The 23,996-nt window shown below is 35.2% G+C and overlaps 1 protein-coding gene and 1 long non-coding RNA gene across 2 annotated transcripts in view; one reads left to right on the forward strand and one right to left on the reverse strand.

The window, feature by feature from the left end:
• Positions 1–3,086, forward strand: part of LOC145664097 (uncharacterized) — a 285,281-nt gene extending 282,195 nt beyond the window's left edge. The window contains exon 3 of the long non-coding RNA XR_014127326.1: positions 3,020–3,086. This is a non-coding gene — a long non-coding RNA (uncharacterized LOC145664097). The remainder of the gene's footprint in view (positions 1–3,019) is intronic.
• Positions 1–23,996, reverse strand: part of LOC145664093 (calcium-activated chloride channel regulator 1-like) — a 103,363-nt gene that overhangs the window by 44,421 nt on the left and 34,946 nt on the right. The window contains exons 4-7 of the mRNA XM_081730442.1: positions 19,207–19,369; positions 14,547–14,670; positions 10,091–10,318; positions 311–817 (exon numbers count right to left, since the gene is read on the reverse strand). Coding sequence (XP_081586568.1) covers positions 311–817; positions 10,091–10,318; positions 14,547–14,670; positions 19,207–19,369 — 1,022 coding nt within the window. The remainder of the gene's footprint in view (positions 1–310; positions 818–10,090; positions 10,319–14,546; positions 14,671–19,206; positions 19,370–23,996) is intronic.

Consider the following 23,996-nt stretch of genomic DNA (forward strand, 5'->3'; position numbering starts at 1 on the left):
AAACCCAACGAAGCACAAAGTAACCCTAATTGTAATGAATATTGCTTCGGAGCACGCATTTATCCTACTTTTGATCAAAATCACGCTGGAGCACAAAATAATTTTAATTTTTGTTATAGTCCTACTAAAACACAAAGTAATACTAATTTTAAACAAGGTCGTACTGGATCAGAAAATAACTCTATAATTCCAGATAGAAATTAAACAGTTTACGTTTATCAGTGAACTCGTACTTGAAACACAAAAGGATTGAACATTAACGCTAAAATTAATTAGTCAAAATAGACGCTATAAAAATAATCTTACAAACCTGGAAGAGTTCGTTGGTAAGTTGATTTCCGCTAGCAGCATACGTCAAAGCTTGTCTGATGTCTGTATTATAGGGATATTTTGCCACAAAATATCTTCCTCCAGTTTCCAGACAAATTTGAAACAAATTAGGACCATGACCTGAAGTGTTAAACGTTATTCCAAACACTTTGATTTTATGTTCTACTAATGAGTCGATGGCATTCAACTCGCTAGAACCTCCTCTTCTTATCTGTGTATATACCAGTAATACCTGTGATGTATCAATAACTTTGCTGGTAACATCCATAAGCGCTTGATAATGATCTGCAATGGTTTTGCTGGTGGAAGTTATGCTTTTTAAAGTTTCTATCAGTGAGTTTCTGTTAGCTTCTAAAGGTTCCATTCGTTGTAATTCAGAGTAATTGTAAGAACTGGATGTGCCACTGTATGTGGCCAAACCAACTATACTATCATCCGGAAGACCTTGGATCATATTCACTAACTCTGATTTCATTGCTGACACGATCTGAAAGAAAATAATAATCGTAACTTGTTTTCTTATGATGCAACTTAGTTAATGGGGGCCAGAGCAGGGCCCTTAGCTACAAGACGAAGAAAGGAGTCTGAGACATTTAATGGGAAGTTAACTTTTATTTACTTCACATTCTTGACTACGTTTTTGTGGAGATATATTTACCTAAAAAGGCAACTGAAAATTTCGGTGGATTCAAAATGGGTTCGACGCCCTAGATGTGGATATCCTCCACGAAAATACGGAATTCCTAAAGAACCATATCTCTGATCGTAGTTAATGTGGCTCACTAGTATTTTCGCAGGATTACTGTATTTTCTACCTCCCTGTAGGTTGAAAGTTTTCTTCTCCGGAATTTACATCATTATTGCCTTTGAAATAATAGAATATGCTAATTCACTTTTAGAAGCTAAACTAGAAGGTAATATCGAACTAATTGATATCAAACGTAGACCTACTATTAAATGAGAATAATAGTGTTAAATAAGTTTATAAATAACAATTACCCTAAATATAGAGTACCTCAATAATTTCGCCTATTTTCTGTATATCATAGCGAGAAGACTCGTTTAAGTATATATGTTTCTCTGTCAGATATTCAACCAAGTACTCAGATTCTTGGGGCTCATGCAAACTTTGGAGAACATTGGTTCCTCGGGGTTCCCTGGCTTGGGGCAGGTGGCCTCAGGGAAGTAGCTTCTCAGATTTAAATAATCGTTGACCAAATAACCGCCACGAGTCGAGTTTAATATTTGTCTACTGTAAATGCACCGATCTTTTCCTTCACAACAATTCTTCCGGAATAACAAACTCTTTCAGCTTCTACTCATTCGTTCAAACTGTAAGCAGTGTTGAATTCAGACATTTTCACCCGGGAGGAATGCGAACTCCTCGGGGGGGGGGGGGGGGAGTTCTGTACTTTTGCAAGAAAGCAGTATATTTAACAATTCCATTCACATGCACATCTTAGCTAATATTGAGACTAATTGCTGATAAATATTCAATGCGAGATTATAATTTAAAAAAGAAAACAATCGTTTAATTTTATCTAAAACATTAAATAAAGTCTGGCAAAAATATTTTAGACTAAACTTTAACTACTATTTACAGAAGCTATTTTAGTTATTTTTCCTATATTCAGTAGTTACTGTTTGTTACTAATGTAGAAGTTTTTACAAAGATTTAAACCAACTCAAATATTTTTTGTCCTAAAACATACATAGGAATATCTTAACAAAAAGTAATCATTCTTTCTCACACTTCTGATTCTAAATCAAGTATATTAGCCTACGACGGCACCCTCGTACGTATGAGTGAGGTCGACAGACCAGCTGCGAAACGTGAAAAATTTTTAAAAAGTAAACCCTGATTTTCCTTGATTTTGAGCAATTTTTATTACTTTTTTCCTTTCATTTTATATATGTGCACATGTATTTCATTCCACTCTTTTTTTCTTTCCTTCTTTTCTTTTTTCCCCTCCCGAATCGTGCGCCCCTTACTTCGGTGCCCGGGGCCGTCGCCCCGCTTGCCCCTCCTTCGTCACCTTGAATAGCAATCTTTCACTTATATGCTACTATTATATTGATAAATTCTATATAAATCTCTAACCCAGGAGGGATAACTGTTCCTCCCTGATTCCGCTAAATGACGCCCTCTGAATCTCACCCTTTAACTGACTTATTTTTAGTTAAAAAAAGGTGTGTTTATAATTTCATGGGCACATGGGGGGATATTAAAATTAACAAAAAATTGGCTACTTACCAATGAATCCTCCCTTGAATTCTTTTTTAAAAAAGATTTTGACGTTTCGGAACTCTCAGCTGATTCCTTCCTCAGTGGCAAGGTAAAAAGGATTAAAACGGAAAGGAGATACAAGTAAAACCAGGAATACATACCACTATATAAAAGTAACGTACAAAAAGATCCTAAGATGAACAGAGCAGAGTGAAAAAAGAATGAACTGAATAAAAAAGAACGTGGTGTCTATGTTAGGCCACTATTGCCAGGTCCAAAGTATGCATCAAATTTAGGTACCCAAGTTCGATCAATGTTGCCAGTATCAAGGTTCAATGCAGGTTTGTACTTATGAATAAAGAACGATTCATTAATTTCCCGTTGTTTTTATCTTTATTTATCTTTATTCATCTTTATTTTTATCTTTATTCTAATCGATCTCCTTTTTACCTTGCCACTTAGGAAGGAACCAGCTGACAGTTCCGAAACGTAAAAATCTTTGAATTTTTCAAGGGAGGATTCATTGGTAAGTAGCCAATTTTTGGTTAATTTTAAAGGTGTGTTTACTTTAACAATCGTAAAACACATTTACGTCTGTTACTTCCGATGCGAGAAATGGGATTTAGGCGCTCTATTTCAAATAATGCAAGAACTGTGCATTTTCAAAAACTGAAGTCTGATCGCTAGTGCTACCTACTAATATATAATACAGGGCGAGAGTATAGTACCGACTAAAATACAAACCTTTGTTCAACAGTTGACAATTTCATGTTCTGCCAAACTTGGTCATAGCGTTAAGAAATACAGGCTTTATTGACTATTTTGGTATTCTATCTCAGATGTTGCATGTTTAATATTTATATAGAATGGGTCTGCGTCATTTATATGTGTATTGACAGATCGGATTTCGTCTTCAAGTGCACGGAAAGAAATACAAATAATTGGGTGAAGTAATTTCTACATTTTGTAACTGAAATTTTGGGAGTTTCTCCGGGGGGGAATAAATTGTCTTCGGGGGGGGGTCCCTGACTGTAAGCACAACCTTCCTCTTTAACAAGTGTCTTTCTCACGCAGAAGCAAATATCAAACCAACTTTTCTTTGAAACGGGATAAAATAAAAGACACTCGAATACACATACAGAACTTCATCAACAAGAATGTCAAGCTCCCAAGTTCATATCGTTTCAGAAATTTTATATGCGTATAAAGGATAAACTTAGAAACACAGCTCTTCTCATACGCCACTGCTTTGGGGATAATCAATATCAAGCAGCCAATCGCGTTCAATGTTCAGAATAGTCTGACAAAATGGATCCTAATAGTATTATTAAAAACGATTAGAAATCTTTAAATTATAAAATAAATTGTAGACTATTAGTAATTAACAGATTGGGAATGAAGAAAAATAATTTCATTAACTGATTGAAATACTATTTATATAAATAAAATTAATATAGTAATTAGAATTTGAGAAACTATGTTTTGGTTTCTGATAACATAAACTTAAGTTTACAAAAGAAATATTTCTTTTCGAAGCAGACTTTGCTCTAATACAGTTAAATTTTTAAATATAAGAAGAAATGAAACACATACTGTTCGCTATTAAAAATGTAGCATCAAGAAGGATTAATCGTAGCGAGTCCAAATTCTCGGAATATGTAGAACATGGAAGGATAAACAGTTGATGAGCATCACAGTGCCATAATTCAGTAGAGGCGCCAGGTATGCTATCTAGGGATAGAAAGTGTAGGCCGGCTAGAGAACCGCAGTCTATGGGTAGACCTTCTGCGACATTGGATGCAATATGACTACAGTACAGTGCATTTGGACTCAATGGCTTCATGAAGGCACAACGCAAAGACACGATTTATACCAATAACCGATCCAAACCACGGGTTGCGAGAATAGACAGCTTATTCATATGGCTCCGGTGGATCGAACAAGAGCATCCAACATACTGGCGCAAACACTAAAGGCTGTTGCGCAGCAACCAATGTCCCCACGAATAGTTCTGTGGTCTTGTAGGGCAGGGCATCTATCCATCGCTGTATCTTCCGCTAACTGCACACCATTAGAGTATGAGCAACTACAATCATGCACATAGAGAGACAGGTGGCAGGGCATCCTCCTTTCAGACTAATCCCGCTTCTGTTTCTAGCATCATGATGATCACATCCATATCTGGCACTACGTGACACTTGCCTGGGCGACCTACGAATTTTGCATTACCATGGTCGTCCGCCGCCGTGGTACGGTGTATGGTGTTATTAGATTCAGTACCCATTCGTGCCACGTACGCATTGATGGACATTACACTAGGCAAAGATACATTAATTGGGTCTTGGATCCAATTATGCTACATCTAGTGCAGATTCTGCCGCAGATACACTCTAGCAGTATAACTTTCGCCTTCGTGTTACATGTACTGATATACACTTTCTGGCTGGACACAATATTTCTCTGCTTTTTTGGTAGAGATTTTGCTTGATTAAACACGCCTGTCTATTTTTGGGCAACAACTGTTATACCTGTGGACTGCGCCAGCTACAGTTTATGAGCTGTTTCAACATGTCGAACATATATGGCTTGTCATATTCCAGGAGGACAACGAATGGCTCATCCTACTGATGCCTTACCGTCTTGCAACCGTTCTGATCGTCCGTAGTTATTTTATAGGCTACTGCAGTCGTCATTTTTGACCTGCTGTTGCCATGTTGTCACGCATACATAGAGCAGTAAGTTTAATAGTTAACTGATTGTAGTATCAGGTCTAAGTCTGGCAAACTTTGGCGTTGCTTTCATGTCTCCTTTATAGTGATGCATATTTAATGGCAAGCAATGTATAAAATAGGTCTGCAACTAATCGAAGTATGTAATAACAATTCAATATAAAGAATAAATTGCTATGTAGTACAGACATTCATACCATAAGATCTTGGACTTTTGAAACAATGGGTTAATTACAGGTCCTAGAAAGTCATTTTTCTCTTTTAGCACTTTAAAGTACCTAGTCAGAATTATCTCTGGATATCGAAGATTGATAAGCCTCGTCTCCTTAGTTTGTAAGAAATTAATGTTTAATTTAAAATATAATTACACAGTGAGCTCTTCCAAATTTGAATAAGTCTCCACCAGGGTTGGTCTGGCCTGGACAAACAGACACATGCTTAAAGCGGGGAGACTTCCCAAAATATTTAACAACGAAAATATAATGAATAAATTTTCTGAAATATTTTTCTGTAATATTGCACAAAGAAAATTGCAATTTTCGTGAATATTTGTTGTGATATAGCTTTTCAAAGTGTGTCTTAAAATTGACTGCCCTGAATTTACAGCTATATCGCCAGAATGCTACGGTTGTCTGCTGTAATCGAACATCAAACTAAAACAGTACTTTTATATCCTTGGAAGTTAGTGATGCGAGTTTTAAATTGTACTTCTGTCCGTTGGCATTACTGTATTTAGTAGACGGATTCATAGATTGAGTAATATCAAAGGATAAGTTGTTTATAACACTATAACTGTAATAATTTTGTTCCCAGTTTACCAATATGGTTTGACTTATATTTCCTTTAAGGCAGCGTTTCCCACCTTTTTCAACTTGCTGCACACTACGGGTGTAACTTGAATTCTCGCGGCACACTCATAGATATTATTATTATTATTATTATTATTATTATTATTATTATTATTATTATTATTATTATTATTATTATTATTATTATTATTATTATTGCAAATATAAAATACCACGGTAATTTTTTTTCTGTGATTACTGATCTCCTCACAGAGATGAAAGCTCGATTACTGTTTTTCCCCTATGCTAATTCATTGTGCTTAATTTTTTTTTCTAATTTTAAAATAGAAAACAATGGCAATGAAATATAGAATTCAGATTTTTAAAAATACGTTTTCTTTTTCGAAAACTGTATCCAATCTTTCACTAAGAACGAAGATCAGTAAATAACGAACGAACAAACAAATGTCTTGTACTTTTAACTTTGCTGTTTTAACCAATACCGGTGCATATTATTGCAATCACACAGCTTGCGATACGTCGAAGTCAAAACACACCTGTTGAACAAAGTGTTGTTTTGTCATTCATGTGCGAAAAAGTGTTCTACGAATGTTCACTTGACGCGTACCGTACAAGTGCTTCCATTTCTCGGTGTTTTATGACTCTCAATTGAAGCGTAACATAGCAGCTAAACGTGGAAATGTATACGAGCCAAAATACTGTCTGCTACACAGTAATAGATGTAGAATAATAGAGGAAAGTGGGGCAAAGTGGATATATGAGGCAAAGCGAATAACGCAATTTACAGTCAACTGAAAACAGAGGGCAGGAAATGTTTGCCCCAGTTTATGACGTCACTAGTGAAAGAAGAGAAGCACGTTAGTGTTTTGTGTGTACGTGTTGTTGTTTCGACGAGAGAGAAGAAAAGAAAATACGCATTTTGCTAAAAAAAATTCAAGAGGTAAGGATTTTGAAATATTTTCTTACTATTCGGTAGAATCTTTGCGAACACACTATGCATGGATAGGGTGGGATCTTAAGTTTGTTATCATGTTTGAAAATTATCGTAAATACGTCGTCCATATGCTGTAGACAGTCTTTGGTCTCATGTGGTAGTGTGGGGCAAAGATAATAATTTTAGAAGGGGCAAAGCGAATAGCGATTCACTTTGCCCCAAGCATATTGCAGTACTGTTTTAGAACATTTGTTTGGCATTAAATGTGGTATTTACATTAAATGTGGTATACGTTGCAACACAGCTAATTTGAATATTGAAATTCATATTGAATTTGTTCCGTTAACACTCGCCGAACAAAAATATAGCAGTAGTAATAGTAGTAGTAGTGGTGGTAGTCGTAGTAGAGTAACATCAGTAGTTGTTGTAGTAGTAAGTTGGGTTAGGATAGGAGTTCAGTTAAATAATCGCAGCGGCTATTAACGCAACTTATCCTATATTAAACTATGTAATTCTATACCACTGTTAAGAAACTATTCATTTGATTTTACATCTTTTAAAATGATTTTAATTAACTTCAGTTCTTTGTTTCTTTGCTTCTCCACTTTTTGCCTCTAATCAATTTACGTAAAATGTTCCATACATGTTCAGTACTAATGACTACAGTGGCGTACGGTGAAATTTTGTTCGGGGAGGGGGGAAGTTCGAGGTCTCTACGTGCAGAGGAACTAACGAGTACCCCTATCAAGGAATGTTTAAAACAGAAGAGTGCGAAGAAGTATAGCAAGTGTACTATGTCTACCGAACCAAGTACTAGTGCAACTTCCGTAAATGAACTACCAGAGAAAAGAAGGAAATCTACCATTCAAGCTTCTCCTGCAAGAAGAAATGTTTTGCTGCGGCTATAGCTCTACCAAGTATATCTGGAATTAAAAAGAAAAAACCTTCAAAATCACCAGAAGGAGACGGTAGTTACCAATGCAAGTTCTGTCATGAATATTATTCAGATCCACTTAATGAAGACTAGATTCAGTGTTCTATTTGTCTGTCATGGTTTCACGAAATATGTACCGATTATTATAAGGGACAAGACATTTACATTTGTGATCTGTGCAAACCAAGCGTGTGATGTGATATTATTTTCTGCCCTAAGCCTTATTATTGTTTTTTTTTTTCAATCTGTTTGCTACTACGTAGATTGTACTCACTAGGGTTACTATAGATTCAAAGAAACTAGATACTAAATGCCTACTTGATAAGAAAAAATACTTCTATGAACTTAAGCTTTTTAAACATATTTAGGGATCATGTGTATGCAAGCTTTGTCTAGACTTAATTCTATATTTATATGTGTTAGGCTAATACTAACAAAATATTAAAAATTTTAATCTTCTGGTAGGTAAAGCAGTTCATCTAGATGTTATTCTTTTATTATCTTAGACTGCGTACACATATATTGTTCTTCTATACAATTTCTATTTTGCATATCTGTATTAAACCCTGACTTTTAATGTACGAATTTTTGCTTATTCACTTTGCCCCACTATCATGATCCGCTTTGCCCGACCGGTGGGGCAAAGTGAATAAATTGCAGTAGTTCAGTAATTAAGCAATATCATTTATGTATATGCAATTCTCCTTACTATTGTATTGTTATTTGAAAGTTTAATAATCATAAAATATTTCCTCAAAACTTTGGTTTCCTAGTCTTAATTTTAGTTGCCATTTGAGGCCTTTGAAGTTAAGTGATCCGCTTTGCTCTCCTTTCCTATACATTACAATTACAGTAATTTTTCCATGGTAGATATTCATAGTAATGTGAAATACAAAAATGAAAATTTTTCCTATGTCTTGCAATTTGGTTGCTATAGAATTAATAATTTTGTTTCGATTTCCTCGCGGCACACCGGCTGCTTTAAGGAATTGTCATGATTAATATTGAAACTGCCTTTCGAAAATTGTGTTGTGTATTTAGTTCAAATTAATTGTGGTTATAAACATAATATGAATTGTCTGCAGCAATAAACACCTTTAAATGGTGTAACACCTCCCCTCTGCAGATCACCCCTATCAAGCATGAGCTACTCATTCCATTTGTTTTACCAGAAACATACATTTTTAAAGTAACAATGCTATATACTAGCTGATACTTTGTGCACTCGTAAGAAAATACACAATTTAAGTATAGACAATTTGTTTCTCCTACGGCCTTTCACTTGAATTTTTTTTCTTAAAAAAAAAAAAAAACAATTGCAAGCAGAGAGTATATATCTTATACGATTATACAAGACTTATCCGATCATGATGACTATAGTTCTTAGTACATATGCATTTAAAATAATATTTTGTAGCGTTTATAATTTCTCATATCTTCGCAAAAAAACACTAATTCGTATTTGGATCAATAAATAAGGTGAAAAGTAGGGTTCCTTGTTTGATCTCACTTTACCCCAAGTGAGTTCTGTGGTAATGGATTCCGTGTGTGGGGATTTTCTCGTTTTCTTGCAGCTTCCATTATTCTACTGTGTCGTTCATTATTATAATTAATATTTACCCTAACCTAGAAGCGTAGGCGGTCACAACTTTTCATATAAATATGCACAAAGATAATTAAAGCAAGAATTTTCATATAACTGTGCACATAGTTAATAAAAATCTCACCCACCCTATGACTAATATATTCTCAGATGATCGTTTTATTGATTTTTAAATATATTAAAAGTCCATAAAATATTACTGTATTTCAGTGAGTGAAAGAATAAGAGATAAAATTTTAGAATGCATGTCAATTGAAGAAGAAAAGAAGAATCAACCTTTTCTGTTAGTGTGCACAGGTATATCCAGCACCTATATCTAGGACCATAATCTTGGGACCTCAATTATTTTAAGAAAAGGGAGAATATATAAACATGAATCCTGGGTTATGTGATAATCTACTGAAAGTTACGTAAATTCGGTGTGTACTTGTAACAAATACTTGCTAAAACTAATAAAAGAACGATTTTTTTTTTGTCGTAATGGGAAAATTCATTCCAAAATTAATCACGTATCTTTTACATACCTGTTCATCATTTGATACATCTAAGAGAAGGTATAAATTTAATGCTGATGTAGACTGCAACGGCTGGACGACAGTTATATTCACAGGTAGTAGAGTAACGGCTTCAGTTTGTGTTTTAAAATCATCGTGTTTTTCAAGCACCTCCCATACACTTCTGTATCCACATAATATATTTTGTTTATTTGGCGCCAAAATATTATGTGTGTCTTTTGAACAAAAATCTGCCCTCTGCAAAATAATAATAACAATGTAACTTATTTAAAGGTTCAAAGCTAGAAACAAACATAATAGATTGACAATATTGCAATATTCTTTCATATTGGAAGCATCCTGTATTACTAAATAAAACGTACACACAAACACCATTAAGCAGCAGACGAATGCCGTCATCACCGATAGAACACGAAGGGGACCGAAGGTATACGAAGAGAATTCTTTCGAAGTCTTCGATCCAAAGACTGGCTATATAAACGGACACCTCGAGGCAAAATCCATCAGTTGTAAACTGATCATATGCTCAGTACTCTATAGGACGCCTGGTCTCTGAGAGCTCCTTCATTCTTACAAATCTCTAGGACGCCTGGTCTCTGGGAGTTCCTTCATCCTTACAAATCTCTAGGACGCCTGGTCTCTGAGAGCTCCTACACCCTTACAAATCTCTAGGACGCCTGGTCTCTGAGAGCTCCTTCACCCTTACAAATCTCTAGGACGCCTGATCTCTGAGAGCTCCTTCACCCTTACAAATCTCTAGGACGCCTGGTCTCTGACAAGTAAGGGACCATATGGTTGTCGCGCAAATCAGATGCAGACATACGCCATCTGATTGAGCATGAAAAGATATGGAGAACACAGAAATTTAAGGTGCTAAGGGCCATAGGGAGCGGAGCGAGGAAAGAGGAAACATTGAATGTCGGCAAAATTGAAGAAAGTCAGGAATGATGGGAAAAGTTAATTTCGTGCAAACAGGGAAAGAAAGTCAACCAAAAGAAAGAAACTAAACATAACAAGGGCATCAAGGACGAAGAAAGATCATAATCAGGGCTGACATCCGGGCTGCAGTGTTGCCAGCGCTGCATAACATTGATATGGAAGGTATAGCACAGTATAGCAATTCATGCACAAGGAAAAATATTAGTAACACAAAAGACAATTGAAAAGACTCTGTACACGTGCGTAAAAAGGTTTAACGTAGTCGTGAGTGAATATTACTCCCGCGTGAATACAAATGGAGGAAAATAGAGAACAGTACGCACCATTTGTAGTTTAATTGCAGTTGACGTGAAGATCACGAATGAATGCGTGGTCAACACAAACATTTCTCGCAGTGAGCACAGCGGATGAAAGCGAGCTGGTCACACGCGTCTCTGCAGCATTCCTCTGCTAGTCTTTTTTCAAAGCAATATGCGGAAGGTGTTTCAAACTGTCCAGGATGTTCATTGGAGTAGCCACATTTGAAAAACGCAAAGCGTATCATCTTTTGGAATCGCCTAGAGGAAAACTGGTAATGAAGAAATGACTGAAGGCGGAGAAAGTTCTCACGTTGTCACACATTAATACTGGAGAACACTAACGTATCTGTGATGAACTTCACCATGTTTTTGAATGGACAAACGAAGAACACATCAGCAGGTTGTATAAGGCCTGTACATTTAAGAGGAATCAGCTTTTTGTAGAACTGAACACCGTCAGGAACTGTCATGTTGTAAAGAGTGTCATCCTTGTTTGGAGTCCAGGAGTCAACCAAAAGCAAAATACGATCCTTACCCTAAAGATCGGGCCACAAAACTTCTTCCAGGAAGATTTGCAAATCCCGTTTGGTCATATCGCTGATCTGCTTGCATAAGCTTTCACATAGGGGAATTCAGCGACCATCATCATCATCATGGAACGATGCTCCCAAACACTTTCGTTTCTGTGTTATCACGTGCACCCCTTCACTTTCATGTCTATAATTATCCTCCCTCATGTACATTATTCACTCACGACTATCGTTAAACCTTTTTACGCACGTGTACAGAGTCTTTTAAATTGTCTTTTGTGTCACTAATATTTTTCCTTGTGCATGAATTGCTATACTGTGCTATACCTTCCATATCAATGTTATGCAGCGCTGGCAACACTGCAGCCCGGATGTCAACCCTGATTATGATCTTTCTTCGTCCTTGATGCCCTTGTTATGTTTAGTTTCTTTCTTTTTGGTTGACTTTCTTTCCCTGTTTGCACGAAATTAACTTTTCCCATCATTCCTGACTTTCTTCAATTTTGCCGACATTCAATGTTTCCTCTTTCCTCGCTCCGCTCCCTATGGCCCTTAGCACCTTAAATTTCTGTGTTCTCCATATTTTTTCATGCTCAATCAGATGGCGTATGTCTGCATCTGATTTGCGCGACAACCATATGGTCCCTTACTTGTGAGAGCTCCATCACCCTTACAAATCTCTAGGACGCCTGGTCTCTGATAGCTCCATCACCCTTACAAATCTCTAGGACGCCTGGTCTCTGAGAACTTCTTCACCCTTACAAATCTCTAGGACGCCTGGTCTCTGAGAACTCCTTCACCCTTACAAATCTTTAGGACGCCTGGTCTCTGAGAGCTCCTACACCCTTACAGATCTCTAGGATGCCTGGTCTCTGACAGCTTCCTTCGTTCTTACAACTCTCTAAGACGCCTGGTCTCTAAGAGAAACCTACACATATTCCTTGACCGCAAGTGTCTTGGGTCATATCACCCTAGAACACTTGGACTCTGGGTTTCTTCAAATTCACCTACAAACCGTCAAATATCCAAAAGGAACTTAATATTTGAACTGTAATTAGTTATTACTGTACACATATGACGAAATTTATTATTAAAAAGTGAGGAAACTACGTATGTATGGTTACTCTACCAAATATTACAATACTTTTTATATGATACTGACGTTATCCTTACTGACACTACATTTTTCTAATTTGTTCAATATATGATATGGGGCATTAAGAGTCTAAGGAAATGAAGTATTATTCCACAATTGTGAAGAAGACAGATATAAAATATGTACGGTGCGCTTAAGTACATCGAAAAATAACACTTTATTTACATTGTAATTGAGTTATTTTAAAATATCTGGACATATATATTTTATGCTCTAGAGGAAATTTCAGATAGATCTTAAAGTTGAAATGGGTCTAAAATGGCCAAACATGTGGACATAATTCTCTTATGCACTGAAAGCGTCATATATGCCTTGATAAATGTAATTTTTAATGTTGTCCACGGAACAAGGGAAGATGGAAAATAAGATTTAATTGTCCCTTCTCGAAAATTTTGTAGAAGTCTCCTCTCGTCCTCTATTCTTGAAATATTTTTTGTCTCGTGTCGTCTCGTTTCTATTCTGGAAAAGTTTTCCGCTTCTCGTTTCGTTTTATAAATGTATATACAAAATGTATGCTTTGATCTTTTAATTTCTTATCAAATTTAACAGAATCCTTCCGTGTTTCAAGAGGTCCACGAAAAATATAACTGCATTTGTATTATATTTATTATTAAATTATATTGTGTAAGCTCACGTATTTTTAAACGCTGAAAAAAGATCTTCATTGTGTCCGTATCTTCAGTTTATGAGTTTTCATGCGATAAATCACGTAACAGAAATACAGTGTTGAGACCTAAAAGTTGAGTGAACAAATGTTACCCAAATGATTTGTAAAATATCTCGTCTCATCTCGATTCTTGTGTCGAAAAAGAGACGAGAACTCCTTATCTTTCTAATGTCGCCTCCATTTTTTTTTAAAGAAAAACATACTTTTTGTATCAACTTTTGTCTCATTTATTAGGCGAGAATAGAGACGAGACGAGGCATAAGTTTAATTGCGCATTTTTGTTTAACTAACTGTAAGTTGAGATTGCTGAATGCAATGGAACTATTTTTAAATATATTTGTCCATGGGGTCACAAGAAAAATGACTTTGAAGTTACAATATAAGTAAATATAAATATTTCAACTTTGATATCATTCTTTTCGTAGTCTAATAGGTGCCTTTTTCTCAAAATAATTTGATTATATTCGGCATCTTCAAATTAGTGTAAATGGCTCAATTATAATTTTTATTCATATCTGGGCACTTTTACTACTGGCATAAGCGGTATTTTGTTTCGTCAAAACATTCACAGAACATCGAATATAAAATAATCTAAGAAAGAAAGTAAAAGTTTGTTATAAAATAATATTTCTAGAATAGATTAAATAAGCAAAGTTCGTACAGTAAGAGGACACAGTTTAATCAATGGGGATGTGTAGTAAGCGAAACAACATCTTAGTAACATGATTGTCTAAACATGCTTTATATATTTACGTGATCATTATGTTATAAACTATGAACCAAGATATAAACTCCAACAAAAATTAACGTTAGGTAATATACAGAGTAGATCATATTATCGCAATTAAAGGAATTCATCTGAACTAGAACTTACCTCAGATAAATTATGCATGTACATTAAGGAGACATTTGAATTCTGGTTTTCTTCAGGATTTGGGAAAAATCTGCAATCATCATTATATTTTCCGTCCTCACCCTGAGTACATTGTTCGTTAGATCTAAAATAATTAAGGGAACAATAAAAATTAAAAATATTTCTCATATGAGGCATTATGAATTGACATGTAGCTGAATATATTTTCATATACTGTATAAAAGAAGAAATCCTGAGTGAACGAATGCCTGGCTGATCAATGCTCAGAAACGTGAAATTAGGACAACACATAGGGCTTCTGGTGTAGGGTAACAAGAATTTTTGGAAATTAGACGAGGAACGGGGGGAGTATTGGTGGCAATTTTATAGTATAATGTCCATAACTCCGAGTTTCTGAAGAGTACAGACATGAAATTTGCTATATATATCTTCCCTTCAAAAGAATTAGATACCTGTTTCACTTATTTTTAATATTTTCCCTAGTAGGAAAGAAAACAGGTGGCAAGAAAAAGGGAGGGGCTACAAGTTCAAAACACGATAGTCATATCTTGAAATATTTTAAGATGAGAGATATTTGGTGTTTAAAATTTTCATTTATTATAGGATAATTAAAGATGCATTTATGCGTTGTTAAGCATTTCCTCTACAAGGGAAGAAAAGAGGAAAGAAGAAAAAAAACGAGGGTCTGAATTGTTAAAATAAAATGGTCATATCTTGAAATTCGTTAAGACTGGAAACATGAAATTTGGTATTTAGACTTTTCATTTACAATAATTAAGACGTGAGTTTCGGCTTTGGATATTTCCCGTACAAGATATTTCCCCTTCGGCTTTTTCATAGATGTTACATGTTTAAGCGTTTTTGGATGTTTCTTTAGAAGGAAAGGAAAAAGGGTAGATGTTGCAATTGTTATAATAAGATGGTCATATCAAGAAATTCCTTAAGATTAGAGACATGTTGGGAAATGATACTTGGTATATGAGGTGCTTATGGTGAACCATTCAAAGTGAATTTTTAAACTCAGTTAGCACTTGAGTCGACATGCGATTTTGTCATTTCTCTTTGGTTGAAATATGAATTCTAAGGAGTTTAAATTTTTAGTAAAGAAGGAAGGGTGAACATATACTTGCCGGGAGAAAGAAGGAAGGAAGGGTGAAATGTGAGAGCGAAATCCTTACCTAGCCGAAGGCTAGTATATAAATATGTAAATAGATAGATAGCCCTATAGGTACTGACATGAGGAGTCTGTCGTAAAAATCATTGCACATTAAATTAATATTTGCACTCACGATTAAGTATCACGTAATAACCACTAGCGTTATCAAAATTTAATAAACTTCTATGCTTATAGCCATTTATAGACGTAAAATAGGAGGCCCTTTTAGGATAATGTAAAATTATTTTTGAGAGATACAGTACAATATCAGTAGATATCATTACAGAGGCCAGTTTCCATTTCCTGTCACATAGGCCGGTTGAGCGTTTACATATTCAAAGAAACGGGAAATTTTGAAAGTTGTGTTGGCAACACTGAACAAAGTACGCCAGGCTATCAACGACACCCTGCCATTTAGTTACCATGAATACTTGGAGTGGTGGGCAACGTGCTTTAGCGATCAAAGCGTTTTACAAGATCAATGGCAGTATGGAGGGGACACGTAGATAATTCAGCTGTTATTTTAATTTAGAACGCCACGATCATGTCCCATCAGCCCATGCAATTAAAACATGGATACATAATTTCGAGGAAACTGGTTCGGTAATGAAAAAGAAGCCTCCAGAACATGCGTGGACTGCTCGTGCACCAGACAATGTCCAAGCTGCACGAGATGCTATTATAAGAAGTCCACGTCGGTCAGTCCGTCGGCATCTCTACAGTTGCATAGCTCAAGTATTCGAAGAATATTAGTACATAACTTGCAATGCCATCCACACAAGTTAAACTCAAAAGCAACTCAAGCCATCTTCACAAGTTGAAGATCGTTCAGGAACTGAAAAACGACGATCATGTTATGCGATGACAATTTTAACAAAAGAAACATTGGCCAAAGCTTAAAACCCTTCTATAATTTGTAACGGTTTCATTTATTGTCAATAGTGTCTGAAAAAGGATATGTTAAATATCCGAAACAGTTAAAAATTATAGAAGGGTTTTAAGCTTTGGACAGTGTTTCTTTCGTTAAAATAATCAATCCAAAGCCACGGATAGTCTTACTATTGATGACAATTTTGTAAATGAATCCTTCAAAAGATTAACTTAATATCCGAAAAAATAGATTGTACTTTATGCACTTTAAAATGGCATTATTTTTACTATTAAATGAGAGAGAGAATTTTAAAAGAATATTTTCATGAAATTATTTAATTTTCAAAATTTTCCGATTCTTGAATCAACCTGTATATGAACTGTTTAAAATCACTCTGTGTTAGGTTAGGTTTGTTTATAGCCTATATATTAAATATACTTATTTACTTTAGTATGAACCAAGCAACAGAGTATTTTATAAAGGAATACCTTCGCAAATTTAAATGTTTATAAGTATTTAATTTAATGCCATTCATCAGTCTGTGTTTTAAGTTATTCTTTGTTTCTGAGCACACATTTATCAAGATGAAAGCTCCTTCTTGAAAAATAAAGTTTATCACCTAGTGTTCATTAATTTCATAAAATATGCAAGTTCTCTATTCACAGATCAAGAATTCACAGATTCACAAAAGTTGACCGGTATTAGTCTTAACGTTGTCAATGACCTAAACATTTATCACTAAACATTTATCACAGAAAATTGTCTACAAAAATGATTTTGATTCAATGGTTATATACAACTCACTTTGCTTTATTGATTATCTTTTACTCGCATATTTCATTATATTTTTCTGCAGCCGTTGCAGGAATTAATTATTTTTTTAAATAAATATTTAATTATTAAAACGTTTACAACATGTTATACATAAGAACCTTAATCGCAAATAGCTTTTTCGATTTCTTAAAAATATATCGAATCGCGAATATATATGTTAAACAAATATACCTAAATACAGGTAAAACTGGGAACCTACCTCTTAAGTCGGTTAAAAATATATTTTCCTATTGTGCTTGATGTATTCTCTTTTAATCTTTTGTAGCAGTTTTTATTTCTTTTGGGTGGATGCCAACCAATTAAAACAGGAAATCATTTCTTCTTGCTGCATCAAGACATTGTGTAACGTGGAAAAAGTAATGGCATATATGTTTCCTAAAGTACTTTGCTTCAGTGAAAACACCCATGCAAGGCCATAATCAAGAGTAATGATGCCCACGTACACTATATCAAAAGACATAACGTGGTCAACCCAACAATGTCTGGGTATTAAACTCGGCTACTTTGACTTAGTCCTCTGCAGTAGGGTCTAATAGTATAATGTTTAAACTACAGTATTTTCGCTGTTTCAGACTACATTATGGCGAAAAGACTGGTCTTTCTTATCCCTGTGTTTTTCGTCATCGTTGAAGTTTCAACAGGAGAGCGCGCGAGAGAGGAATCGAAAATTATGTGAACCTCACGGACCTCCAACGTAGTTAGATGATTAGGTGTCACAAATGTACCGAAGTCAATGTGGGGAAAAAAATGAAATGACATTTTTAGTTTTACTTTTTGCTATTACGATCTTTTATGGTAGAGTGGGCGAATAATTCATTAAAGTGAATTATTATGAAGTAATTGATGAAATGACAATGTGGAGGGAAACGGAGAACTATCGAGAAAACCCACGGAAACAAAATGTCCACCACAAACTTGTCTGACTGAACCAGGGTCGAAAAACTGTGAAATAAAACTGAAACATGAGGTAAATTCACAATTCAAAAGTGAGCTACAAGAGTCAACTACCTTAATTTTTGTACTCCAGAGATAATCGAGTGCTGTAGAAGGCCATTTTGAGAAACTGTTATCATCCATCACCGCTGTCACCAAGGAATTACACAGGCAGAAGCATCTACTTTTACTGCCACATCTGATTTCCGCCCTATTCTCTTCCTTGATTGATTTCAACCTCAAGCAAAATGTTTATTTGAAAATTCTCAAGGAAAGCCTGAATTAAGTTATGATTTAATTGAATATTTTTCGGCACTAGGTTCAGTACGTTTCGTGACTCACGAAATTGATTGCATGTGTTATTCTTCCTTAAACAATACAGAGTTAAGTGTCTTTATGCCTCAAATGTTAATATGTTTTCCTATTACATGCATAACCTGACGATACCTAACCTGACGATAGGAAGAGTTAAACCATTTAAACATGTGTCACAAGAAAACTAAAATAGTAGTTATAAAAATGTACGCGAAGTATACATACTATATATGTTTTATACGTATTTATAGATCATTTAAGCCTATATCATAGAAGCTCAATAACAGTAATACAGATGAGACACTTGTAAAAAATGTAATCTGGAATATGATAAGTTCTCAGAAATGACAATATTTGTATTTACTATTTCACTAATTTTACTGCCTGAGCCTTCGACTACTTATCGAACTTTTAACCTCTAAATTATTGGTAAACTCGTAAACTACATGATACGTGACACTGAACAACATTATTTTAAATAAGATAATTTTATGTTATTCTAAATATTTAGTTAATAACAATATGAGAAACTAAAAGAAAACATTACTTACACTGTCCTCAACTCGCCAGATATTTCGCTACTGTTACAACCAGTAGGAACCCAAGTGTCATAAGGATTTTTATAAAAATATGGGTACATGCTGTCTCCAGGATATCCGTATTCCTCAAATACTCCCCATCTATAATGAGCCCATTCATGTACAAGAACTCTTGCTGGAAAGAAAGTAGCAAATTTATTTTATTTTATTAACCTTAGGCAACTTTATTTTCACTTAATGTGTGCGTACTTAATTTAAACTCGGTACATATCGAGTAATTTTATACGAGTATGGAAAAGCATGGTGTGTACATTTGTACAGACGACCAAATTACAAACTTATGAATTACATTTATGAGGATGGCAAAATATCATGCCACGTTTTGGCTATTTTCTGATTTTTCGTTCCAGCTGTTGGTCACATTGAGACATAGTCAATCAGGGTAAGACCGACAGTTGGGGAATACCGACACTTCTAATGTTATAACGCTGTCAATTCTACCTGGAAGTGAGTGTGTTGGCATAATCAGTGCTGAGTGAAATGGAATGTAGGCCTATATCTGTAAAAGTTTAAAAATTAGTAGATTAATTTGACGTGAAAGGTGGAGAAGTATGTGAGATTTCAAGGGCCATTATAAAATTTGAGTATGTTTCGTTAAGCTCTTGTCTGGATGTAAAGGTTGTATTGTTCAGTACTGATGGTGGACACCATACAGCTGAAAGTTGTGCAATCACGGGTAGTTGGATCATCTGTGTGCAGTGTTTCTAACTTGCATAAAATATAGTTAAGTGCAACATGCGCATTTGGGGTACTTCCGACACTCACATTTAGGGCACTTTCGACAGACGCTTTTTTCCCTTTTGTTCTGATTTTTAATGATTATATATCAAAAATACTACATTAGTATTAACATATAAATAATATAATTTCTGCATCATTTTCCCATTGCATGAGGTGCTCCTGGAATTTCAACAAAATGTCAGTAGCTATAAAGGCCGTAAAGAATGTAATTTTACTTGCTAGTACTTCAAGAGCTTTTGAAGTCCCTTGAATACCTTACATAACAGGTTATTCAAAGTTAACTGCAAGAAACATTTTGGTGAACATACAACATTTCCGGAAGAAGACGAACACGCACTAGAAGAAAAGTTAGTTATATTAGGCGGGTGTGGGTTCATCCAAGAAAATAAGATGTGGTACCGTAAAGCGAAAGGCAATAGTGCCAAACGTTTAACATCTGCAGAGAAAAATAGTAAAATAGAAAAATCATAAGGTAGTGACACATAAAAATGTTGCAAAACACAGTAACAAAAATGAGAAAACTCAAAAAGAAACTTATTGTACTTTCTGCGTTTTTACGGCAAAAACAGTTAGTTTTACCGCAAAACAATTCCGCTGATTGAGTTCCATGTACAAAATATTTTCAGTGGTTTAACGAGAACTATGTTCTTCATCCAGACAATCCGTTCTTTGTGTGTCCACAGTGTGACATCTCAGACAAATATGAGTATAATGTTTGCTCTTTTCTGTATATGAAGCTAACACTAATATTTGAATCTACATCCATACTTTTGATAAAACATGATTAACATAAATTAACAAATTCTTTTTACATAAATTAACAATAAAGTACAGAATTTTTGTTCTTTCTGCACTAGCTCACATTTAGCATATTATTTTTAAAAGAAATTCTTGTTTCATATATTTCTTGTAACTGAACAAATATTGTCATTATTTCTTTCCCTTGTTTGTAACTCAGTGACATTATTTAATATTTTCTGTAACTGTAAATTAAGGTATTCTACATTCCTAAACTTATAGATTCCCATGTTTGTTTAAAGCACCTGAACTACTTTAAGAACAGTAATGTGCGTTGTGGAATTATTAGTGACATTATCATAGTACGTAAGGTTTTAATGTTGATGTCGGTATTATCCCAACAACCTGTCGGTCTTCCCCATAGAGTTGGGGAAGACTGACACTTCTTCATCGTTCATTTCAATTGTGGTTCATTAGCCACATATTACTTTTGTGTAACATTTATTGTATCTGTCAAGTAGTTGAAATAGCATACTTAATCGTGAGCTATAATTCGTTTCTTTAACAAATCGTTATAATCTTGTAGTAGTGCAAATGTCCTTCGGGTGTCGGTATTGCCCCAAATAAGCATGTGCCAAGAAAACTTGATATGACTTAATTTAAAAATCTCCATTTAGTAGCATATATTTCGTCTTCGCCAACGAACTGAAAGTATTTTAAATTTAATTAATAAGGCTGTAATTTGCTTACTTGTACAAATGTGTTGCCGTTCTCGTATACAATTAGTACAATGTACTACATTTATTATTGAGAATCTGGGTACTACACTTAAAATAAAGCTATTGATTGAAAGAGATAGGTTTGGATTTGAGTTTAACCTTTGAGTCGAACCCGAATCCCGTGCGCCAAAGGCGGGTACGCTATCCACAAGGTCACAAGAGAATATTAAGTATAATCAAAATAGTTGGGTTTGTAGGATCTTGTACTGAAACTGCACACAATATTCTAAATCACTTTTTAATCAAAGTGTTGGTTTTACAAGCTACTACTTGCCAATTTGATTTTGAATATTACAGATACCGATGGACAGCCATTATTGAGTTCAGAAGAACCAAGAAGGACATCAAAATTGCTAAAAATATTCACCAAGTTCATGCATTTCAATTTCTTCAAAGTACTAGGCTTGATCCAATCTGGCGTTCCAAACTAGTCTGGGATCATGTAGGTAACTTCAGTAAAATAAATTTATATTTTCGCATATACTATTTGTCAACACATTGAGTTACGTATAAAAACGAATTTTCAGTCACTTTTAACGGGTCACACTGTGATGTGTTTCTATTCCATCATTTTTGAATCACATTGCTGCACAAAAACAAGATGTTTGATGTTTGTTTCAGTGAAATCATTGTCTTGAAACCTAGCTTAATCTAACCTCAAACGAACTCTTGCTCTTCAATATCTTACGTGAGTTAAGTCCGTTACCTTATAAACTGAAGACTATTTCAACTTTACCTACAAGCTTATACACATATTTCAAGTTAAATTAGATAAGAGAAGATGACGCTGTTGAATTCTCAGAAACCTCACAATCTCTTCGAACCCTCGGTGCAGAAGAGTATTTGAAGACCCCTAAATCACTGAGTTGGCCCCGGCGCAGTGAGCCGTTTGTAGGGCATAATCAGCCAGTTATTTTGAAGAAGTAGCAATTGAAACTAGATCCTCTTTCCAGTAATCATAACAGAGGACCTTTTTGGATTAATTTAAATATTCGTATATAGCTCTCGATTTATTCTGCAAGGTCTCCTATTCTCTGGATCCATTAATATAATAATGGCTAGTCGTCTCCTTCTAGGAACTATGAACGAGAAACACTATTAAAACACTCAGACTACTAGATCTTGAGACTCCAACGAAAATATGTTACATATGAAGTTTTGATGATCATTACAGGAAAGATAAGAAGGTGTGTTACTTTAATATTTGCAACACTGATTTAGAGACGCTAACCCAACGGAATCAAATAATGTCTCTCGTACCAAATGTTAGTTACATGCCTACCTTACCACATGCAAATGGACTCTTCCTTCGGACGCCACACACAAGTGAAGTAAACGAGAAGAAAAGAGCTTCGTGTAGTGGGCGATCTATGTTACACGCACACATGTACACGGGCGGTGTAAGGCAAGGTAATTGTATTTATGATGTTTTTGAGACAAGAACAATAGAGTTGGATGAAAATTGAATGTATTAGAGCACGAGAGGTCTTCAAAATATTCAAGAAGCTAGCATTGACTTACAGAACAGTAGCAAGGTGGCTACGAGCCTTCAAGAAGTGACCTCAAAATGTGTAAGACATGCAACGACCTAGTTGTCCCCATGTCTTGTGAAAAAGACGTGAATATATTTACCGCGTTACTGCACACTGATTGACATCATGCAATTCGTGAGCTGGACCAAGAGACAGGATTAACGCATACGACTGCTCCACATAATATGAAGAAACACCATGGCAGGGCAAAAATTAGATCACAGCGGATTCCACATGAGTTGACGGAAAATATTGTATGGATACGGTACGACTACTCGCACCCACGACATGTACGACTGGGATGGTGTAATCCTAACGCATACGCTTCCCTCACATCAGACAGTCAATGCACAGTATTTTTGTTGCTTTCTGGAACATAACTTTCGACCACCCCTCGGAAGAAAGCAGTGATGTTTTTCGCAGAACCCACCCATCATTATGATGGACTACGCTCGGCGAATACAGCGCAAGGTGTGACTGATTTCTTCGATCGACGGGACTGAAAAATGCTAACTATTCACATACTACCGAAATAACGTCCTTGTGACCTTCACTTGATACCTAAGATGAAGAAACTTCTTCGTGACATTCGTTTCAGAACTTTTCAAGACATTCTTCAGGAAGTAGACAGGTCCATCCATCAGAGCTATCAAGAGGTATACAGGTATACAACACGTACAGGTTTACGTTAACTGAAGCAAGACTTTCACATCGCCAACAACGAGTTATATATAATATTGATGACTAGATTGGAGGACTCTAAACCGTTGCAACATATACCTATTTTGTATCAGTTGTAAATAAATATTTGCCAATATTAAAATTCTAATAATCTTTGTATATTGACGATCGGTTTCGCATAGAATAATAAATAAATAATAATTTAATTAAGTATTTAAGTAATAAGCTATATGAGCTTCATCTATTGGTTGCGAGAACCCTTCGTCTGGTA

This window comes from Thermobia domestica, chromosome 11, assembly GCF_964235325.1.
Source record: "Thermobia domestica chromosome 11, izTheDome1.hap1.1, whole genome shotgun sequence".
Lineage (NCBI taxonomy): Eukaryota > Metazoa > Arthropoda > Insecta > Zygentoma > Lepismatidae > Thermobia > Thermobia domestica.